Source organism: Saccostrea cucullata, unplaced genomic scaffold (genome assembly GCF_032062105.1).
Source record: "Saccostrea cucullata isolate Sc308-1 unplaced genomic scaffold, CSIRO_AGI_Scuc_v1 ctg1153, whole genome shotgun sequence".
In the NCBI taxonomy this organism is placed as follows: Eukaryota; Metazoa; Mollusca; class Bivalvia; order Ostreida; family Ostreidae; genus Saccostrea; species Saccostrea cuccullata.
The window spans coordinates 228474-249332 of record NW_026930762.1 but is presented as its reverse complement, the minus strand read 5'-3'; the positions used below and the strand labels follow the sequence as shown (position 1 = coordinate 249332).

At 33.2% G+C, this 20859-nt stretch overlaps 2 protein-coding genes across 2 annotated transcripts; one reads left to right on the top strand and one right to left on the bottom strand.

Annotated features, from left to right (window-relative positions):
- The first annotated feature begins 4958 nt into the window (after nucleotides 1-4958).
- On the top strand, nucleotides 4959-6533 carry LOC134230011 (uncharacterized). Its single transcript, XM_062711785.1, has one exon. It carries the CDS (start codon nucleotides 4959-4961, stop codon nucleotides 6531-6533), a length of 1575 nt encoding a protein of 524 aa, XP_062567769.1.
- A 9118-nt stretch (nucleotides 6534-15651) lies between these two features.
- On the bottom strand, nucleotides 15652-20859 carry LOC134230017 (E3 ubiquitin-protein ligase TRIM45-like). Its single transcript, XM_062711792.1, has 5 exons — nucleotides 20786-20859; nucleotides 18162-19489; nucleotides 17697-17873; nucleotides 17377-17418; nucleotides 15652-17237 (listed from the first exon to the last, which is right to left on the bottom strand). Exons 2-5 carry the CDS (start codon nucleotides 19465-19467, stop codon nucleotides 16648-16650), a joined length of 2115 nt encoding a protein of 704 aa, XP_062567776.1. The 5' UTR covers nucleotides 19468-19489; nucleotides 20786-20859; the 3' UTR covers nucleotides 15652-16647.

Here is a 20859-nt window from a genome sequence, read left to right as displayed (position 1 = left end):
TATCTTCTTCAAACCGCAATTTATGACTAGTCAGTCTAAAGCTTGTGATACTCTTTTGTATTCATGTTTAAAAGGTTTTGATAAATAATTCTGGAAACAAAAATGGCTATACTATGCTGATACGAATTTCCCTTAGAACTTTAAGACATCTTAATACTGTGAAGGATTTCTTGACTAGACACATCAAAGAATCTTTGCTTAACTATTACAAATTCTCTAGTCCTGAGTATCAAAGTTTTGGAACAGGAGATAACTTTAACCAAGCTTATCAAATTCATTCTTAATTTCATTAAACCAGTTGTCATTTATTCCTACCTTATTCTTCATAACATCCTTTTAATATACAGTTTTTTGTATTTTTAAAACTTTAAGCCAATATTTCAAAATTTGAAGTTTCTTTGAAAGATACAGAGGTTTAATTTGCCTAATTTATAATACACTACATGTATATGGTTTGGGATACATAATTTCACACCTATAAGACCGCTCTTACAAAAGTTATACTATTAATTTGTTCAACATCTTTGGCCTTGTGAAAACCCTATATCTTAGCTCCATATGACAAAACACTTGTCACATATGTATCAAAAATTGCACACTTTGTTTCAATATTTAGGTTGTCGGTCTCGAAATATTGTTTGAAATATCAAAACCGAGGCTCTTATGTATTTCAAACAACATTTCGAGACTGAGGAGGTTATCCTTCATTATTCAAACAATATAATGCCATCTGTTTCGTGCTACTTTAAATGACATTTTATATTGTATATAACTATTTAAGGAAACACTGTCTAGTTGGTAGATTATGCAAGGGGCATCAACAATAGTTGGAAACTAAGGTTGATGTCCCTAGCATACTCTACTAACTAGACAGTGATTCCTTATACTTTATATCCATTTCATTGTGAAAAAAAATTAGATTTCTAATTTACAAAGGTAGACTAATATATTTAAAATACACGAGGCCTCTAATGTCAATTTCAACAGTCCCCACCCACTGATGGCGATCCCAAAGAAGTATTCTTGTATAAACAATGATAAAGAAGGAAATGTTTAAAAATCTTATATATAGTCCATTTAAATCTGTTCAACAAGGAACATATAAGTTAACTATTCAAGCATATATTGATTATTATGACGCTGTTTTTTTTGTTGTCGAAATACAAAGCAACTATATTTATAACCACATCAAATTTCCATCGCAATCCCTACAAAATGGAGTCCACTTTTCGGGAGAGAACAGAAACGTAAGTAACTTAGAGGTCAGGTCCGACCTTTTCCAACTAGTGATTAAATACTCATTTTTTTTTTATTTCTTTAAGGGGAAAATGATTTTATTAATTTCTTATCAGAAGCTAACAAAAAAGAACATGACCTTTTTCTCAAGTCCAACTTTTCTTTTTAACTTAATGTACGAGTGCTCGGAAAGAAGCAAAAGACGCTCTTCAATGATTTAGTCTTCATGATTTAATGTAATATTCTCTTTTGATTAAAACACATGTCCGTAAAATTGTTTATCGTATTTCTGATTGTTTTTAGAACTCATTTTTGGGTATGACCCTTAGCATACATGGAAACGGCAGATCTTATGATTTCCTGGACTCGTTTCTTCCCCCCCGAAAGGTGTTTTTTCGAGATTGGAAAATGAAACAAGTCAGAAGATGAAACATCTGGCGAATATTATTAATGTGAAAAAAATTAACTTTCTGTTTATTCCAAAAACTCCTTTACTCTTCAGGGCTTGCGGGTTTGGACGCTGTCATGAAGAAATTTAATGTAGTGGATTCCTGATTCTGGGTCCTTCCTCTCACTTACCTTTCGATTTTTTTTTTAACAATCTGCTTTCTACACTCTTCCAGAAATTAAACTGCCACCCCGAATACGAATTTGAACAACAAGACCACTTATTTTTAAGAAAATTGCATATAATTCAATCTTTGTGCTCTTGCAATTCTTTGCTCTTCTCAGACCTTTGCTGGTTTTGTCAAGTACATCTTATTATAAATTTTGTTTCAAGGAATAAGCAATAGATTCGAGTTTTATTTTCCTTTTGAATTTTAAACAAACGTGGATAACTACAATTACTGATATTTTAAAATAATTGTTGAGATTCTTACACGCTGTCGTTTTCACTCATTTTTCAAAACATAGGGTGATCTTTGAGTACTAATCTTCTTTACTGCCAAACGTTTCTTTAAAACAGTGTAAACTACTCCCAAAATGATGTCTATCAAATTTCCTATGTGTCAATCATACATCATCAGTGATTTTTTATTGAAATTTGGCAAACATTACATTAGGTGTTATAATTTTTTGTTGGCATTAGGACGATACCCATTTTTGATGCCCATTTTATAATTTTTTAATCATTGAAATCCACTTGCTCATTTGTCTATTAAACAGACATTGGTTGCCGTAAATTTTGCATATTTCATTGAGTATTTCTTTGGGATTCTTAACGAGTTTTACAACAGCTTTAAGGAAGCGTTTAATTTCACTCTATTTTACTGATTCTTTTCCATTCATTTTTTAATGCAGTGTCTCGAATAGCCCTTGTTTTCCAGCTTCTCACAATAAAACTATATGTGATGAAAAGTAGTCACATGAATTATTATAAATTCATTAAAGATTCAATAATGCGAAAAGTCTAGCTTAATGTCATATGTATGATATCTGTATTGTATGTCACACAGTTCAGGACATTATTTATTGAACAGTCCTCGTAAAGATGGTATATTTGGAGCTTTTGATATGTATCATAGGGGTCATAACTACGAAGCTGAAATTTGTCGCATTAGAAAAGCATGATCGTAAAAAAATTCTTTATGATTTTGTTGGGGGACAAATCTGTATGTAGGCTGGTTATAAGAATGTCTCAGCTTCTACATTAAGTTTTTATTTGAAAGCTTTACAGATTGCACCAATACTATTGGACAATTCAACGACTCAGTTAAATTGTTGCTTTCTTTTTTTCATAAAACGGAGATGTAACGCTCCTTTTCTGAATGATAAAAAAGACTGATAAAAATATTCAAGTTGAAAGCATATTTTCTTTTCATATCATCCTTTATTTCTGAAAGAAATTGTCCTTTTGTGGTCAAATTCTATGATCCGTGGGATTTATTTTCATCTGAAAAAATGTTTTAAGTTTAACTCAAGTGTTTTGATCTTAATGAGTCAATTTCTTGTTGTAACACGCCATTTGATAAGAAAAAAAGTCTTTATCCTATAACATGTTTTGCAATCGTTACAATGACTTATATTAATATTAATACGTATCGTATCCATCAACTTGACGTAACTTTTAAACTTTGTGCAATTTAAAGTCATTTTGAAAGGGAAAATTGTCTCTTTTTTGCTACTAGTATTATTGATAGAAAATTAAATTATCAGAAATAAATTTAATACTCATACTCATACGACCGGAAAGGTCAAGTGAGTTTTTCTGATTGAAGAGTTTCTGCTTAATATGTTGCTGTATGTTTTGGAGTCTGTATTTTAGCTTTACACAATTTCGACTTCTCCTCAAGAACCACCGGGCCAATTTCACAAAACGTTCTTGGGTGAAAGGGATTTAAGTTTGCTCATAAGAAGCGTCAATTTCCCTTCTTTAAAGGGGGAAATAATTAAGAATTAGTGAAAATTAAAAAGCACTCTTTAGAAAAGAAACTTCTTCCCAATAACTACTGGGCCAGAAAAGATGAAACAAGTGCAAATGCTTAATTTATACCATTAGGTAGATTTAAATTTGTTAAAATCATGACCCCCAGGGCTATGATGAGGTCACAGTGGGCTACCTAGTTTTCCATAAGAATTGTGACATAGCAAAAATCTTTAAAAATCTTCTGAATAACAGCAAAGTCATGAAAAGTGAAAAAAAACCGTTGCCACGGTTCTGCCTGCGGTTAGAACAATGTACATGCATAGTATTTTTTCAAAATTGTGGTCAGTTGTCTCTTCCTTGTATTCAGTAGGTGTAAATACACATTCATAAAAGAGGAAACAAATTAAATGATACTTAGAATATAATCCTTGAGTTGAAACCCGCTTTCACAGGAGAAATGAAACCGTGCTAGGCACATCAGAATTCTTATTTACTATATACATGTAACAGTTCTGTATTCTTTAAAAATCAAAATTAAAGAAAGAAAATACGCCAATACAAAGTATATTTTGTACCTGGATCTTTATTTTTTGTCAAGAAGATAAGCCTTAGATGAAAGCAAAGAGCAAATAAAATTGGATATTTATAAATGTTTCTGCGTCAGTGAAATTTAAACTGTCGAGAAGTGTTTGCAAAATTTGTAACGCTTTCAAAAAGATCATAATAGCACTTATTTGGAGGCTGATAAATTCTTACAACCCGTAAGATTACTGTTTTGGTGAAGAATATTAGACATTTTTGCGGTCATGCTTTCCTCAGACGATGAATCTCAGCTTAGTAGTTGAAAATTTCTATAATACATAACCAAAACCCAACATGTCTTCATTATATGATACTTATATGTAATTATAAACAACCATTTTTATTAAATTCTCTCTAATACCTCTACAGAGAAGCAGATATTAAAGTCATGTCTGAGACATTGTACATAGGACTGTGTTCTGAAGTTGGGACCAAACGGCAGATTGCCATGAGGAGAGACGTAATGGATATCCACGATGCAATACAAGTTAATGAATGGAGTAAACTCAAAACCGGAAGTCAAAAGGAAGGCTTCAGATTTAATGACTCCGATTTTGATTCTATGCTCTGGTTCAAGAACTGGCGGGTGATCTGGGAATCATCACAACTTCAGTTTTACCATTCTCATAGAAATACAAGATTTTTTATAAGTGATTGCTCGATCAGTCCACCTGGGTATGCATTACTGTATCCAACAGATAAAATAAGTAGTTCTTCTCCTGTGAAGAGCAAACAAAGAGCTTCTATACCTAGCTACAGCGTTAAGCAAATAATGTGTCCATTAATCCAACCCGATTCCTTCATAAATGGACCGTGTGTCAGTGGAGAAGCACTATCCGAGAGTTATGATAATGCATATGGTTTTGTCAGTGACCTTTGGCCACCACCTGCAACCAATTGGATTAAAAGGAGTCAACAATCATGGCCAACGGTTAATATTGTTCAAAAAATTGTCAGAGATGGATGTCACTTTGTACCAACAGGGCACAAATTAGGACTTCAAGAAAATTTAGAATGGAGAATTTCATTTTCTTCGGCCGAACAGAAACTTGTATTCTCAATGAATCACTGCCAATTCTTAACATACGGCTTGTTAAAGATTTTTTTGAAGGAGGTCATTAAGAGCAAAATTGGAGACCAAAATATGAGCTCTTATCACATCAAAACTTCAGTTTTCTGGGCGATTCAACAGAGTTCTATGTCTCAATGGTGTCCGCAAAATCTCCTTGAGTGTTTCTGGGTTTGTTTTAAACTCATCCTGAAATGGGTTTATGAAGGTGTATGTCCGAACTTCTTCATACCCGAAAACAACATGTTTATTCATAAAATTTATGGTGCAAAGCAGATGGTATTGTTTCACAGACTTTATGACTTGTATGAAAAGGGGTTTCTAGGCCTGTTGGAAAGTCCCAAAATCAGATCATTGATTACAAGCCAATATCAAAATCTTAGGCCTTGTGTTCATACACTAGAATACACCCTGATTCCTCAGTGTGAATTTGACTCCGAGCTATTTGAAGAAATTTCTGCAAATGATTCAGCACAAGTTATAAATCTGAAACAGTGTCTGATTGCTCTCCAATCATTAGAGGAAACAGTATGTTGGCCCCTCACACATTATCAAGGGATTATGGTACAGAAAATAACAGCCACAATTCTGCAGAGTACTATTTTTATATTGCACATGTGCTCTAATAAGGCTGAAAACAGAAAGAAGTACATAATTGACAAAATGGCCGTTAAAGTGCTGAAATTAGCGGCTAGGTTCGGATACACATTCGATACTTTGTTCATCATCATGTATTTTTACAAAACATTTCGATACACGAAAGCTTTATCTGTAATAGAGAAGATGGAGGCAGTACTATCGCGACCGGAGACGTATATAGAGGTTGTTAGTGAAAAGTCCCTGTCCACGAAGATTAAACAGTGTACAGCATCGTATGCATATTTCGATATATGCAATAGTATCCCCTACATTGAAGAATTAATAAATCTTCAAAATCATAGTCATCAAAGCCAGTGGTGCACTCTTCACATTCCACCTTTGATACTGTTACACATGTTAAAGTTTCTCTGCTACAGACATATTGACACTGGTAGAGCACAATTTGTTCTTTATGATCTACAATACCTACTCAACCTTAACGGAGATGTTATTGTACCAAATAATATCCGGGACATATCATGGCATATTTTGGGGTTATGCCAAGAGCTCAACGAAAACATATCAGATGCTCTTTACTCCTACACGCAGTCATTCAAACAGAAGAATGAGAATAGAATAAAAATGGCAACGCTGATGAAAATACGAGAGATAACACATCATGATTTGAATGTCTTCTGAGAAAAAACAATCTAATTAAAATTAGATCTTTGATCCGCTCCAGTTTGATCGCTACACAAAGCGATCAAACTGGAGCGGATCAAAAATCTAATTTTAATTAGATTGAGAAAAAAGGACCTATAAAACATTCATTCCGTTGCTGCTTTGAAAAACGAGGCTTACTGTCACTTGAACATTCAGTTCATTTTCTTATAATTTATATATTTATAAACAACAGACAGTTAAAGTTCTGTTAAGCTTTTATGTAACAAGATTTAACAATAGGTAACAAAAGGTTATTCTAACTATACTATTAAAAGTCAAATTTTCACCCTAAAAAGGTTTTGCTGTACATTGTTTTTATATTAAATTAATTTGACAATTTAAATTGATTGAAGTATATATAGGATAAAAAGTAACAAAACAAAAATTTTCACTTCATCCAATTTAATGAAGCGCTTTATCATACAATTCAAAAAAGTTTAGGTAACCTAGAATTTAAAATTCGTAACATTGGACATTTTTATCCTCCAATATTTTCATTCCAATGTCTACATTTCCAATGTCTTTGTTCGAGATCAAATTACAAATAGTAAAAATACTTTATTTTTGCATAAATCTACTGGTTTATTGATAGGCGTACTTAGATTTAATAAAAAAAAATACGTGCGGGGCGGGACAAAAAGAGACGGAAGAGGAGCTTGTAGCACGTGGATTTGCGGAATTAAGAGTATGTAAATATAAGGAATAACCGTCAGTTTTAGTTTCAAGACGATGATCAATTGCAAATCATGAAACCCCAAAACTAGACAGTTATTCCTTAATTCAAAGGAATTTATAGATAGGCACCTGTTCCTCAAAAAGTTCTTACGTATACAAAGTCAAAAATCTTCATTGAAGGTCATTTCATGTGTTGATTGGGTCTTCTTTCCCGCAAGATTCTGCCGCTGGAAAAGCTGTCTCACACTCTCTATATTTTGTCCCATATCTGCTCTTTAGAGTTGAGATGTGGATTACAAGAGGTTTTACGAGGTTTTTTCTGTGCCTTGCCGACAATATTTACCTTCAGTACATTTTTTTTTTTTTAAGAATTAGTCCCATCTTTTTTGCCATAACTAGTCCAATGGGCAATACATTTGTTATTTTAATGACAGTATTTGTACTGTGTATATCTAAGGCACATTTATCTTTGTATACATGTAATGTGATATTTTTTACATGAGATTTACTGTCTATTTTGTGCCTAAGATTTTTACATGTATCATATGTACTTTAAGATGTGAAATATTTTTTGGCATTTTCAATAATAAATGCTCTTTTTCGACAAACTATGTGTTATGTTATCCGTTTGGCAAAAAACAGAGCAGAATAGACTCATGGCTTAAAAGGTATATCTATTATATTAGAAGATGATGGTGTAATGTCTTCTTGCACGCATTTCCCGCGCTCCTCCTATTTGTTCCATACAGTTTGGTCTCTGAAGAGACTGAATTTTCAATATGTGCAGGGTAGTTACAGGATAGTTGCACATGATGTTTAGACTTACTTAAGTGATCCATTAAGAGTAATGAGTCTTTTGAAGTAGCTTTACACTACGTCTTTTCCATGAAGGAAGGTCTTTACTTCCAGTAACACAAAACAACAAATAGTGAAAATACACCCCCCAAAACCTACGGAACTCGCACTTCTTGCTAATTATAAATACCGGGTACGGTCATGGCTGATCATGAGTAGTTACACATTTGATTACAATTTTTTTAGCTCTTGACGGGTTAGCATTGATAAGTGCTGCGCAAGAAAAAAAATTAAGCCACTTAAAAACTGGTGTAAGGGTTTTCACTTTTTTTACATACTTTGGCCAATATATATGTATGTGAGCTAAATATGTAAATACATGAATCAGTACATGTAATAGTTATCTTTTCTTCAGTTTACATGAGAGTGTTAATAGATCTGTTTCACATGATAATTCCTGATTATTGAAAAACTACAATTTTCTTGCAGTTTAAATTTCCGTAACGATGAAAGAACAAGATTTTTCGTGCACAATTAGGGGGGAAAAATTAAGAAAATATTTAACGACTAAAGCTTAGGATTTGATACAAATTAAGTCAACTAGATAAATTAATAAACAAGTTTAGCTCGACATTCAATACTGTGTCGATAATTGTAAAAGAGGGATTCTTGTCTGGTTTCTGACTAAATGAAAAAGCCAGGGAATATTTGCTTAAATTTCCTTACTTTTTATATGTTAAGGATTCAAAACAGTTTATTTTTCTTTCCTTTTCATAACTGTAAACTTTAAATAAAATTGGTAAACTGGCTTTGAAATCAAGCAGGGACTATATTTTGGGTGGAACAGTAGCTTCTATCATTCTATATTTTTTTTTCAACTTAAGGTCAAGATCTAGTAAATGAAAGGTGCCTACAGATTTATCAAACTTGAGAAATAGATTCCTTTATTGATGCTGTACAACTTTAGCTTGGTCAAATAAGGTGTTTCGGGGCATAATTTGTAGGTTAACAAGATGAAAAACTGTATTTTAAACTGTCATTTTCAATAAAAAATTAAGAAAACCATTCATGAATATGGGAGTTTTTCTCATATTCGACAAAGGAGATGTATCCAGATTGCCTACAGTCTCTCAGAAAACGGTAGTATGTTCATGGCATTTTCTTTAAATTAATATCAAATTTAAGGGTACTTCCCACAAACAAAAAATGGATGCGCGGGTTGATATATATTTTTTGACTGATTTTGATTTGTATTGATATGAATAAAAAATCCCTGAAATATAAAGAAATCGTAGGTTTTCCTTGGTGCTTAGATTTGAGATTTTATTTTGCCTTCTATATCATTCCATACAAAATTTTGCACATTTTTTTAACTTTATGACAAAATCTTATAAAATTCTCCCACTCTACTTGGTAAACATTATTCAGGTTGTCAATTGAAATGTAAATCTATGAGAAATAATGCTGATTTCTGAAAAAAGTTTGTTTGTGTTATTTATCCTTAATATAGGTATCCGGTTTACTTTTCATATGATTTCAAACTGAATGTCATGAAAATACCCAATTTTCTACATAATTCTGCTAAAGCCGTAAATTACGGGAAAAAGAAAGTTGATATTGATTATGACGTCATAATAGATCTAGCAACAAATAAGTAGTCTCAAGTTATTTACTAGATCTTGACCTTAAGGTAAGTCACTCCTGAAATTTGTTAAATCAAGGATTTTTTGAGAAGTATATTTTGGATAAGTACTCATAAAGTGTAACTCAAAATCGCAAAGAAAATAGGGGGTCAGTGTGCATCCTACTGATCTACGGTACATTTAAGTTGACCTTTTTGCACTTAAATGTCATCTCTTTGGTTAATTACTTTATCCCTTATTATATTTGATCAGATGTAAGCATGGCAATAAATATAATCTTATTTTACGTAAAATAGTTTGAATAATATTTATCATTAAACAAATCTTGCTAATTAATGCGCGTAAATTATTGTGTGACCCTTTTGCACTAAAAAATAACATATTTGGGGTATTAAAAAACTTAATAGGCAATAAAAATTTTCTTATATCAAACTTTTTACGACTTAAGTGCTGATCAGTCACAAGTATCGAGTAGTTTAAAATAATGAAAGAAAAAGGTGGGGTCAGTGATGTTAATTTTGAAATATTTGTCAAAATATGTGATTTTCAGGTAAAAAATGGTGTAAATTTGATCTTGACTTCTTTAATATATTTTCATTTTTTGGAAAAGTTTGTTGAGGGAAGGTGTAAAACTTAGTCTAAAAATATTAATTAAGACCTATATTAAATATTTTTAGCAATATCAAAACGGAAAATATTCTCCGAGTAAAAGTATGTGAGGCTAAATTTCCATTACATTAAATTTCATAAATGTGCAGATTTGCAGTATTTTCTGCTAAATATCCTTCCACCAAAAGAAATAGTACCTCATAAATCTTGCCTCTTTGTAGATTTTTGAGCAGTTTTTTCATTGAATGTTAAAAAATTTACATTGTTGAATTTAAATATGTTATAAAAATTGAATTTTAATAAGTAGTTTTGAAGTAAAAGCTTCTGCGTGAACTTTTCTAAAAAGCTGAGGAGTGACTTACCTTAAGGTCAAGATCTAGTAAATAACTTTAGACAAATTTTTTGGTGCTAGATCCATTATGACGTCATAATTAATTTCAACTTTCTTTTTCCCGTACTTTACGGCTTTAGCAGAATTATGTAGAAAATAGGGTATTTTCATGACATTTAATTTGAAATCATATGAAAAGTATTCCGGATACCTACATTAGATTTGATATTGATTTAAAAAAGAGGCCATGAACATACTAATTACCGTTTAATGAGAGACTGTAGGCAATCTGGATACATTTCATTTGTCAAATATGAAAAATACTTCCAAATTCATGACTGGTTTTCTTAATTTTTCATTGAAAATGACAGTTTGAAATACAGTTTTTCATCTTGTTTATCTACAAATTATGCCCCGAAACACCTTCCCAGCAGGCACACAACGTTGTTTAAACGTTGAATATTAGTTGAAGTTGGGTTTAGACGTTGATAAATCTAGATACAATATTGATTCAACGTTGAAAATTTAACGTTGAATCAACATTGAATTCAAATTGAGTTGAATTGCCAACATTGATTCAACGTCGGATCTTCGCTGAGCGGGCCAAACCTATTTTTTCGCTGATAGATAATTTGGACTATAATAGTGTCGGACTGTAACACTGTCGGACCATAACGAGGTCGGACTTGACAAAGTCGCACTACCGTATATCATTACTATTATAACTAACAAGGATGGTAAATATAGAAATTTTACACATTCAATGATAAATATGAATTCAGTACAAATTTGCCAAAGTACGAATTAAGAGGATACGCAGTAGGACATCCGGAAAATATTCAAAAAGACAGTAATATGTTTTACGGTGTGACCGTTGAGGCGAGCGCAGTTGTACTTGAAAAATTGATCAGCCACTCCAAACATCAAGTCGCACACCGTACATCTCGACTAGCTATGACGTCACACGACGTCACGGAGCTCAAGGAAACGGCCAAGCGTCTGGTTTAAACTATAGACCTAGCACAATTTTGGTCGAAAAACATTGCATATTTTTTGTTTCTTTGAAAGATTTCTACAAACTGAAAGCTTTTTATGCTTTACGTTATTGTTTATTTATTTATCTATTTCACGGAAGCAACCGACATGACTTAATTAGCATATCGTCAAAATTCAAGTTTCCGGTGACGTCATTTGTATCATTTCCGAAGGGCAAGGTGAAAGCCGGTGTTGTGGCATGGGGGTATTTTTTTGAATAAGGTAAGGCAAAATCATTTCGTTAAGATTTCGGTAAGAAACAATGTTCCTTTATTTTTTTACTATTTTTGATTTATTTGCGCAAAGGACATTGGGTAGTGCAGGAATTCTGGGAAACATGTACAGATTTCAATCTGAATTTCCTCTGTTCTTACACGTTAGTCTATTGAGCTCGCTTCGCGAGCGTCGCTTCGCGACGCTCGCTGCGCTCGCTATAACACAACCCTCAGGACTCAACACCAAGATTTAATTAAAAAAATACTCTTTAAAGAAAACATTTCGGCATGTCAGAGTACTAGTATCATTGAAGAGACATACTTTGTCGAAATGCATATCTGGTGCATCAAAAGTTGTACCGTATAAGATTTGCATCTTACCTTGGAATGGTTTCATGTTCTGGACTATTTCTTGACCATGTGTGAAAATACAAAACGTTTGTAAATGCTCGGGATTTGTAACATGATTAATTTATAAAATGTATTTTGGTGAAAATTATTGTAACACAATTAACTATTGATAAGAAATTAAACACTTACTGTCTACAATATATAATTTTTTTTTTCATATAGTGATATACCGTATGTTTTCATTTAAGGGGTCCTGACCCTCTGCTATAAATTTCACCTTAGAAAGTTTTTAATTTGTAATATTGATTTTCATAAACAACAATAACATCAGAGCCACATGGAAAATAGTTTGACGTATAAAGCGCTGCTTATTGTTTTTCAGAATATTTAAATCATGTTAGAAAACATCATGAAGCGATGTTTCCTAAGTCAGAAAAACACAATGTTGTATGTGGTTGTAAGAAAAAAATATATCTGTGATGAGGAGTTATCTTTCTTCTAAATATTTCTTCATGTGAAAAAAAGTCATTCTAATTAAATACTGTATTAAGTACTGGAAAATATTAAACCATTTTTAAAATGGTACTTAAAAAGATACAACTTATTCAATTTATAAGGCATTTAATGTTGGATTTAAATGTTTTATTGTTAAATATAATAAAACAATTACAAAGAAATTTGCAAAAGAAATAGAAAGTAATGTTTCCATCCTATGTTTAATCTTTTCAAATTGACTAACTCAGAGGTCTCAGGAAACTGATTAAGAAAACTGTGAGTAGTATTACTACTTTGAAAGTTATCTGTCTTATCAGAGGGTCGCTATCCCTTCAACAATAAACAAGGCATCCTAGCAACCGTGCAATAAAACGGTTGAAATTTTAAGTAAGTATATTATTACTATATGACACCCCCTTTCCAAAATAAATAATTGAATAAATGTTGAACCAACTGTTTTTCAACATCTAATCAATGTTGATTATCAATGTTGATTCAATGTTAAGACTTCAACGTTGATACAAATTTTCAAAATCTAAGATAAAATCAATGTTGAATCAACATAGAAAAACAACGTTGATTCAAAGTTTATTCAATGTTGTGTGCCTGCTGGGTTATTTGACCAAGCTAAACTTGTAAAACATCAATAAAAGAATTTATTTCTCAAGTTTAATAAATCTGTAGGCACCTTTCATTTACTAGATCTTGACCTTAATAAAGGAAAAATGAAGTTAGTTAACATTTTTAAACTATATCAATGGCTCAAAAGAATTTTCTGTAATTAATAATTACGGACCAAATTTTAAAATATGATTTTTCAAACAAACTACAGTCTTGTAATCAGTGAGAAATGTTTTTCTCTATTATTTAACCGTCAAAACATTTTGTTTTTGCATCATTCTGTATACGTAGCTTTATACGGCTTCTTTACCATATGTGAAAATGAGGAAAATTTGATGTACGAAGCACCTAAGAACAACTAATATTCCCTTTAAAAACATATGACGTTCTATATGTATAATAATATAGACATTGAAAGAACAACAGACTGGTTCAAGGCTCAGTAAAGGTACAGACAGGAGTGAGAGAAGGATGTTATGTCTTGGTTCCTGCTCATCATTGTGGTAGACTGGATAGTTAGAATTACCAACGACAGGAAGAGAAGTAAATGTGGGAAATTAATGTTCTCCTTAGTAGCCCTGGATTATGCAGTCAATCGACCTCGCACTTATTTCTAAAAAAAAAAAACAACACAGTGATGTGCAAGATAGGATTACACGACTTCGCTGAATATACAAGCTTCAAAATTAATGTCGACAAGATAAAAAAAAAAGCATGAAAATAACAAGTAAGTAAAAGATGTTGAATTATTCCTTTCCCTGAATGTCACAATGGACAAGACGGGAGAAACTGAGCAGGCATAGAGAGAAGGCTAGGTTTAGCAAGGACTTCTTTTGCATCCTTTACCAAAGGATGGAGGTCGGCACAATACAGCACAAAGACCAAACTTAAGATCTTCAATACAAATATTTTATCTGTTGTGCTGTATTGTTCTGAACCACCGAAAAAGACGATGAAAACCTGGACACATACCATCGGAGATGCATTATCTAGGAGAGAAAATGTCTTAAACAGAGCAACAATACTAAAAGAGAGTAAGAGCCAAGATCCAAACTCTATTAAGGACGATCAAAAGTGGGAGATGGAGAATGAAAGAACAAGACTGGAAGAGAAGCCAGCTCGCATTTAAGAAGAGCTTATATATATGGACCACCGATGGAAGACGATGAAGAGAACGGAACAGAAAAGAACACCTGATGACGCTCTGTTAAGAACTCCTTTTGTATATAATAAACTCGGTAACTGTAACATTGTTTGAGTTTTACATAAAGAAAGAGAAGAACTTGGTTGGGGCAGCTGGAAGGAAGGGTGGGTTGTTGCCAAAGACCCCCATAATAGTTGACTTCTTTGTGAACGACCTTATGCGTCCTCAGTGGAATGGAAGAGGCTAGTAAGTTTTGTGGGGTTTTTTTTGCTTGTATGTTGTTCAGCGTCACTTTCAAAATTTTTGCACTCAATATAGACGTCACCACTTGACGGTGGAAAGCTGCAAATTTTGTCCTTTACTCAGCACTTACAGCCATTAAGTAGTGAGGGATCTTTCTCTTGCCAGCAGTAGTGCGACATAAGGGCTGGGATTCTACGTTCTCATCCGAAGGACTAGATAAAACGTTCTATAGTTAAAATGAAAATGTCCTACGGACCCGGTTTAACGATAAAATTCGTTCCGTGTATTTTCAATGTAGCAAAATATACACGGTTGATAATACGTACTCACTGCATTTACTGATAACAATCCAGAGAGTTTCGAATGTAAATATGGCAGGTAAATTTGAAGTGAGAAAAATCGTTGAGAAAATTAGCTGAATTTACGTCTTTTTTGGATTATCTTTCGGGATAAAAGACATATACAATCTCAAAAAGGTTTGTTTTGATTATTTTGGTAGTTATTTTCAATGCAACTCCTTTTGAAATTCTTCAAAATCGTTTCGGAGCGGATCCGCTCCGATTTGCTACAAAGCAAGAATATGGAACGTATTCTAACTGTGGCGAGGGCTTAAATTGTACCGAAATAATTTTAACTACCGAAGGACCGGTCTACACATCCCACAGCGGGAATCGAACCAGCGACGTCAGGAAGTACATTTGTAGGTAACAGAAGGACATGATTAATAATAATAATAATAATAATACTTTATCTAGAGAAGGTGGCCTAATTAGTGTGACACTATTCTTCCTAATGGCCTTCTAATTACAACAATATTACATCAAATTAGCAAAGATAAACAACTTAGAAAGTGAATCATAATACACGTATTTTTTTTTTTACATATATAATTTTATATAATACACGTATATACACAATGTCACATGATTATAATGATAATCATAATAAAATTCTAATAATAAACAAATATATTCATATGACATAAAAAGTAATATAATGTCACATGAGTAAGATTTAACATTGTATAATTATATACAAGTGCAAAAGATATACATTATTCACAGTAATAAATTTCTGCTGTTGAAGATATACTTTTCTACATTTCGTTTAAAGATTGGCAGAGATTCAGATCTCTCGGTTTCTGCAATCTTAGAAAGTTTTGTTCCAGACATTATTTCAGCATCTTTTAATCGGGTGACCTGATATTTGAAATGCATAATGTGAAACTAAAACAAGTATTGAGTACATTTCAAATGATTTCAATTAATAAAATAGAAATTACATAAACATATTAAAGCGCTATCAGAAATGCACACACTTAATTTGGTAATGACTATGTTGATTAATGTTTTGAAATTACAAGTAGAGTAAAAATTTCACGACAATCAATTCTGGAAGCAAATTAAATGGATTAAATGATTGTCTAATGATTGTTAAACAAATTAAATATTTTAAAAGACAAGAATACACGTAATGCATATATCTTTGAAATGTTCAGCATAATATTTTTCAAGTTGGATATTAATTTAAATAATATTTAGTAAAAGGACAAAGAATTGATCATCAAGGAAAATGCAATACATTCTCCCTTCATACATTGTATACACGGTAATTAATAAAATAACAAAATCATGTTGTGAAATATCATTGTAAACAACAACAAACAAACAAAACAGCAACTTAAAACAATGTGCATATTATTAAGGCATGTGTACAGTTGCCATAGCAAGAAATGGAATATGATTCAATTTAACAAAATAAAAACGGTTCACTCCTCCTAAAGAAATTTTAAGCAAGATGCATTATTTCAGATATATAGGTATAACTCACACTTGGTGCAGCTCGTACCCGTCCCTTACCCGTTATACCAGATATCTTCGTTTTGCATCCCTTACATAAAGTCTTATTTTTCATTAAAAATCCGGGAATTTAATCAGTACTTCAGCGTCATATTCAGTGCTACTCGAGAGTGGTTATAGCCTGCAACGACCGGGAATAATGCATTTTCGGTGTCTATATCGACGGTACATAACAACTGGTTGTTGTCAAAAATTTGCCAAAGACCCTTTCTCATGTCAACTAAAAACCCATATGTCTTCTGAAAAACGGTATCAACAGCGTTGTCTGAAATCTTCTGGTGAAGTACAGAACGACCCCTGTGCGCAACTGTGATGCAGATTGCGTCACCATCCGGGTTATGGGAGCCAATCAGAGACCAACAAGAAGGCTGACCTTCCACGTGATGTTTGTTGTCAATCGATGATTCCAAAGCGAGGCCAATTTCAAATGCAAGATCTGTATGGTTTAGCACTTTTCTCAGCCAAAACCGAACATCGATCTCATAGAAATAAATGTCATTCTTCTTAAATGACATCGATCCGCAAGTACCCTTATAACGTTTGAATCGTGTATTGGACATGGGTTCTTTTGCAAAATTTGATGAAATATTCTGGAATGTCTTTCCTTCATCTGAAACCATAACATCCGGATGTGCCCTGCCCTTGTCAAAGGTGAAATTTGGTCCTAAAAATAATCGTTTTTCTAATTCACATGAATTATTTTGTTATATCAATTTCTTTGTATAATTAAAGCATGAATAAATGTTTGAATATAGAGAACCTCTTACTCATAAACGTTTATAAAAAATGCTTGATAAACTTACTGCATGCATCTCTGTTCATGATGGAATTCAAACCAGCTTCGCCTGTACATGCAAATTGTAAACATAACCAAAGTACATGCTCCAAATTCTTTTTTCGAAAATACTTTTAAAACGATACATGTGTTCAATGTGTTGATCAATGGTATAGAATGATATTTTCAATGCAGAAAAAAGATGCAAAATGCTTTTGAACATGTCGAATGCAGAAAATATTTCTGAATTCAACTTTGATTTTCATGCCAAAAGTTCTGGATGATAAAAACGGTAAAAACCATACATTCTTATTGAAAATCACGTGCCACATTTTTAAAGCTACTCACAAAGCCGCCGTGAATGAGAGTCGTCTGGATCCACGTCAAAAACCAAACGACTCACGTCTTTCCCCATCACTTCTACGGACAGTTCGAATTTACCGGAAGTGAACGGTACATAGGAAACAACCAGAACACCAGCAGCAGACTTACTTTCCTGTTTCGGTGTGAGTGTGATTTTCCTTCCTAAATTCAAGAGATTACATAAAATTCAGTAATAACAAAATACCCTATATCAATTTAGGAAAAGTTCTTGTTTAGTAAAAATACTCTGACAGTAAAACTTGCTTATGAGGTTTGGTGACGTGCATCTTTTTTTAAAGAAAGAGTTTTGAAATAAAAATGCAGAAACAATATGTACTAGTTACATTCGTGTAACCGATTTTCCCAAATATCAAAATTCTTTGTAGGCAAGTTGTACTATACTTACTACTTGCTGTATGTCAATTTTCAGTTACACTGACGTTTTCATACCTGAAGGATCTGCAACACATATCCTCAGATTCTCATTATCACTGCTGTTCACTGATTGGTTCCGGTAGTCTCTGAGGTGAACCGATAACCGCGTCAGACTGTTTTCCCTGGCCTCTCCTGAAAGTTCAATCGTCGTGTAAGGCGAGAAAATAGAGGAGGACCAAATCGTTAAGTTTTCGGTGAGCATCTGCTGTAATTCCGACATGGCTTTAGACTTTTCGAGAGTAACAAATGCGCGTTCATGGGGTACCCTGTCAAAAGGGTCATGTTGCAACTGATATAGGCGATTCATGACTATCTTGTCTATTTGTGAAAATGCTGCATCGTTTGTTGAACGAAGGGCTTGTTCTGCAAATTTAAGGGCATGGGAAATGTTCTCTTCTTTTTCAGACAGAAATATGTCCTGATCTTCAAGTGTCTTCCGTTTGTCTTCCATCCTTTTCCTCAGGTCACACTTCAGTTCCAAACGTTTCTGTTCTAAAATGTTGATCATCTGGTCAATAGTAAAATCGATGTCATCCTGTATTGTACCCTCTAGTTCATTAATGTCCTCAATCTCATTTTTCACGAGTGTTTTTACTGGTTGAATTTCTTGTTGAGTGTTTTGGAGTTGCCTCATGCTTTCTTCCATGTCAAATTTCTTTGCAGCAGTTGTTTCTTTTAAATCGAGATGCGTGTGACCTTTTGATGGTTTGCAAGTGATGAGTGCACAAACAAGACATATTGGTTTCTGGCAGGTCTCTTTGTCGCAGTAGACAGTAAGATTAGTTTCTTCACCACGATCACCATGCAAAGGACATTTCAGTGGTCTGTGAAAAGCATCCAATTCATTTGTATTTCTGAGTTGAGAGATATCTTTGAGTTCATGGTTTCGAGTCATGGTCGTTCTTCTGTGCGCAACGGTACATGCATCACACAGAAATTCAGCGCAAGAAACACATCTTGTGGAAGCTATGTTGATATCATCATTACAAGAGATGCAATCGGCACCCTTCTTCATGCATAGAAAGTCCTTCAGATCACGACGTGTATTGTCTAGCGGAAATGATTTCTTGACGTCATCATCTGTCTTGACGTCAATTTTTTCCTTACATACGTCACACTCTATCTGCTTGGCCTGCTCCTGAGGTAAATCATCCAAGCACCTGCTACAGATGGTATGGAGACAAGGTAGAAGGTGGGCAAGCAGCATATCCCCGTCCATAAAGTCCCCACGACATCGGGAACATGTCAAATACAGCTCCTCTAGTTCATCAAGTCCGCTGTCTGACAGTTCTAAACCTAGAAGCTGATTATCCTCTTCCATCGTAGGAACCACAGTTAAGTAACTGCAAAAAATAACACACACATACGGGTTAAGGAAATAAAGAAAAAATACGGAAAATGAATTTTAAACACCATATATGTGGGATGTGCCTCTTTATAGACAACCACGGATTTTAGTTCTATCAGGAAAGACTAATATCAGGATTTTTTTCAGTTCCTCTCCTGATGATGCTAGATATTTGCACATATTTCCCTCTTTCCTAAAATAGCCAAGGCAAAAAGGAAGTGTTCTTTCTAGGTACAGAGTTTTGTATTAATATTCCCAACATCATCGGACAGATAATAATTATGAAGCACCATAAAAAAAGGAGAATTCTTTATTGAAGTGTATTAAAACACTCAAAAAGTTAACATCGATCATAAACATTTTTTGTTTGGAAAGGAAGTACAGGATTCGCCAAAACAGATAAAAAGCGAGCGAGTTTCTTGTCTCTTTCATCTTTTTAAAGAATAATGACCCCAGACTGATAATTCCGTGAGAGAGGGAACAGATCCATAGAAGAATACAAGTAGATTTTTTTCTCGAAGAAATTGTAAAAAATTTGAGACCTAATTAGAACGTGATTTTCTTTCTTCCTTTGATTAGCACAATGTCAAGGAGTAAAAATTATTTTTATATGCTTGAAAACAATGGTAAAATAAGTCTGTATGAACCAAGAAATCCAGAAGAAATCGAAAAAATATTTAAGTTTAGCAGCTGTCACATGCTTCTTTCGAATATTCGATAAATATGTATGATGACAAATTAGATTGGCAGTTTACGAAAACACCGAGTAAACACGTACGTGTTCGATCGATATTATTGTTGTGATAACATCAATAAGGTTGAAAAATTAAAAGTTCATGTTTATTCATTGCAAAACGTACATGTATAATTCGTTAACAGAGTCGGGGATATATACCCTTTCTCCTAACGATATATAAAATCTACATTGCAGCATTAAAGGCATGTTGCTAGTCACAGAGGGCAAGATATGCCTTAAAACAGTTTAATTTCTCGATTCTAAAGAAATTGGGTGTCTTTATGTAACAATTGACGTTTGATAAGAAAAATTCAAACATTTCATTCAAACGAAAATCAAGATACATTAACTTCAATTCACATCATTCTATTTTTGAAAAATTGGCTTCATTTGGTAAAACAGGTTTTTTAATGCTTTTAATAAGATTTTTTTAAAAAGTTTTAACAGTCAGTTGACATTGAGGAGGAAAAAGAGTCTAAGGGGCAAACAAACGTCAAATAAGTAATAATTTTTTAAGCTTAATCTGTTAATGGCTCAAACTTTTGTAAACCCTACCTGTACGCCTGTCTCTTAACCTGTGAACATAATGGCGATACTCCTACCTGGAATACGAAACGAAAGTAGACAAA

Bases quoted from the DNA above. Each gene is read 5' to 3' on its own strand.
- LOC134230011 (XM_062711785.1), top strand. From the start codon at position 4,959: ATGTGTCCATTAATCCAACCCGATTCCTTCATAAATGGACCGTGTGTC.
- LOC134230017 (XM_062711792.1), bottom strand. From the start codon at position 19,467: ATGGAAGAGGATAATCAGCTTCTAGGTTTAGAACTGTCAGACAGCGGA. The intron at 17,419-17,696 runs GTGAGTAGCTTT...TTGCATGTACAG, and splicing joins CTCTCATTCACGGCGGCTTT to GCGAAGCTGGTTTGAATTCC. The intron at 17,238-17,376 runs GTAAGTTTATCA...GATTATTTTTAG, and splicing joins CATGAACAGAGATGCATGCA to GACCAAATTTCACCTTTGAC.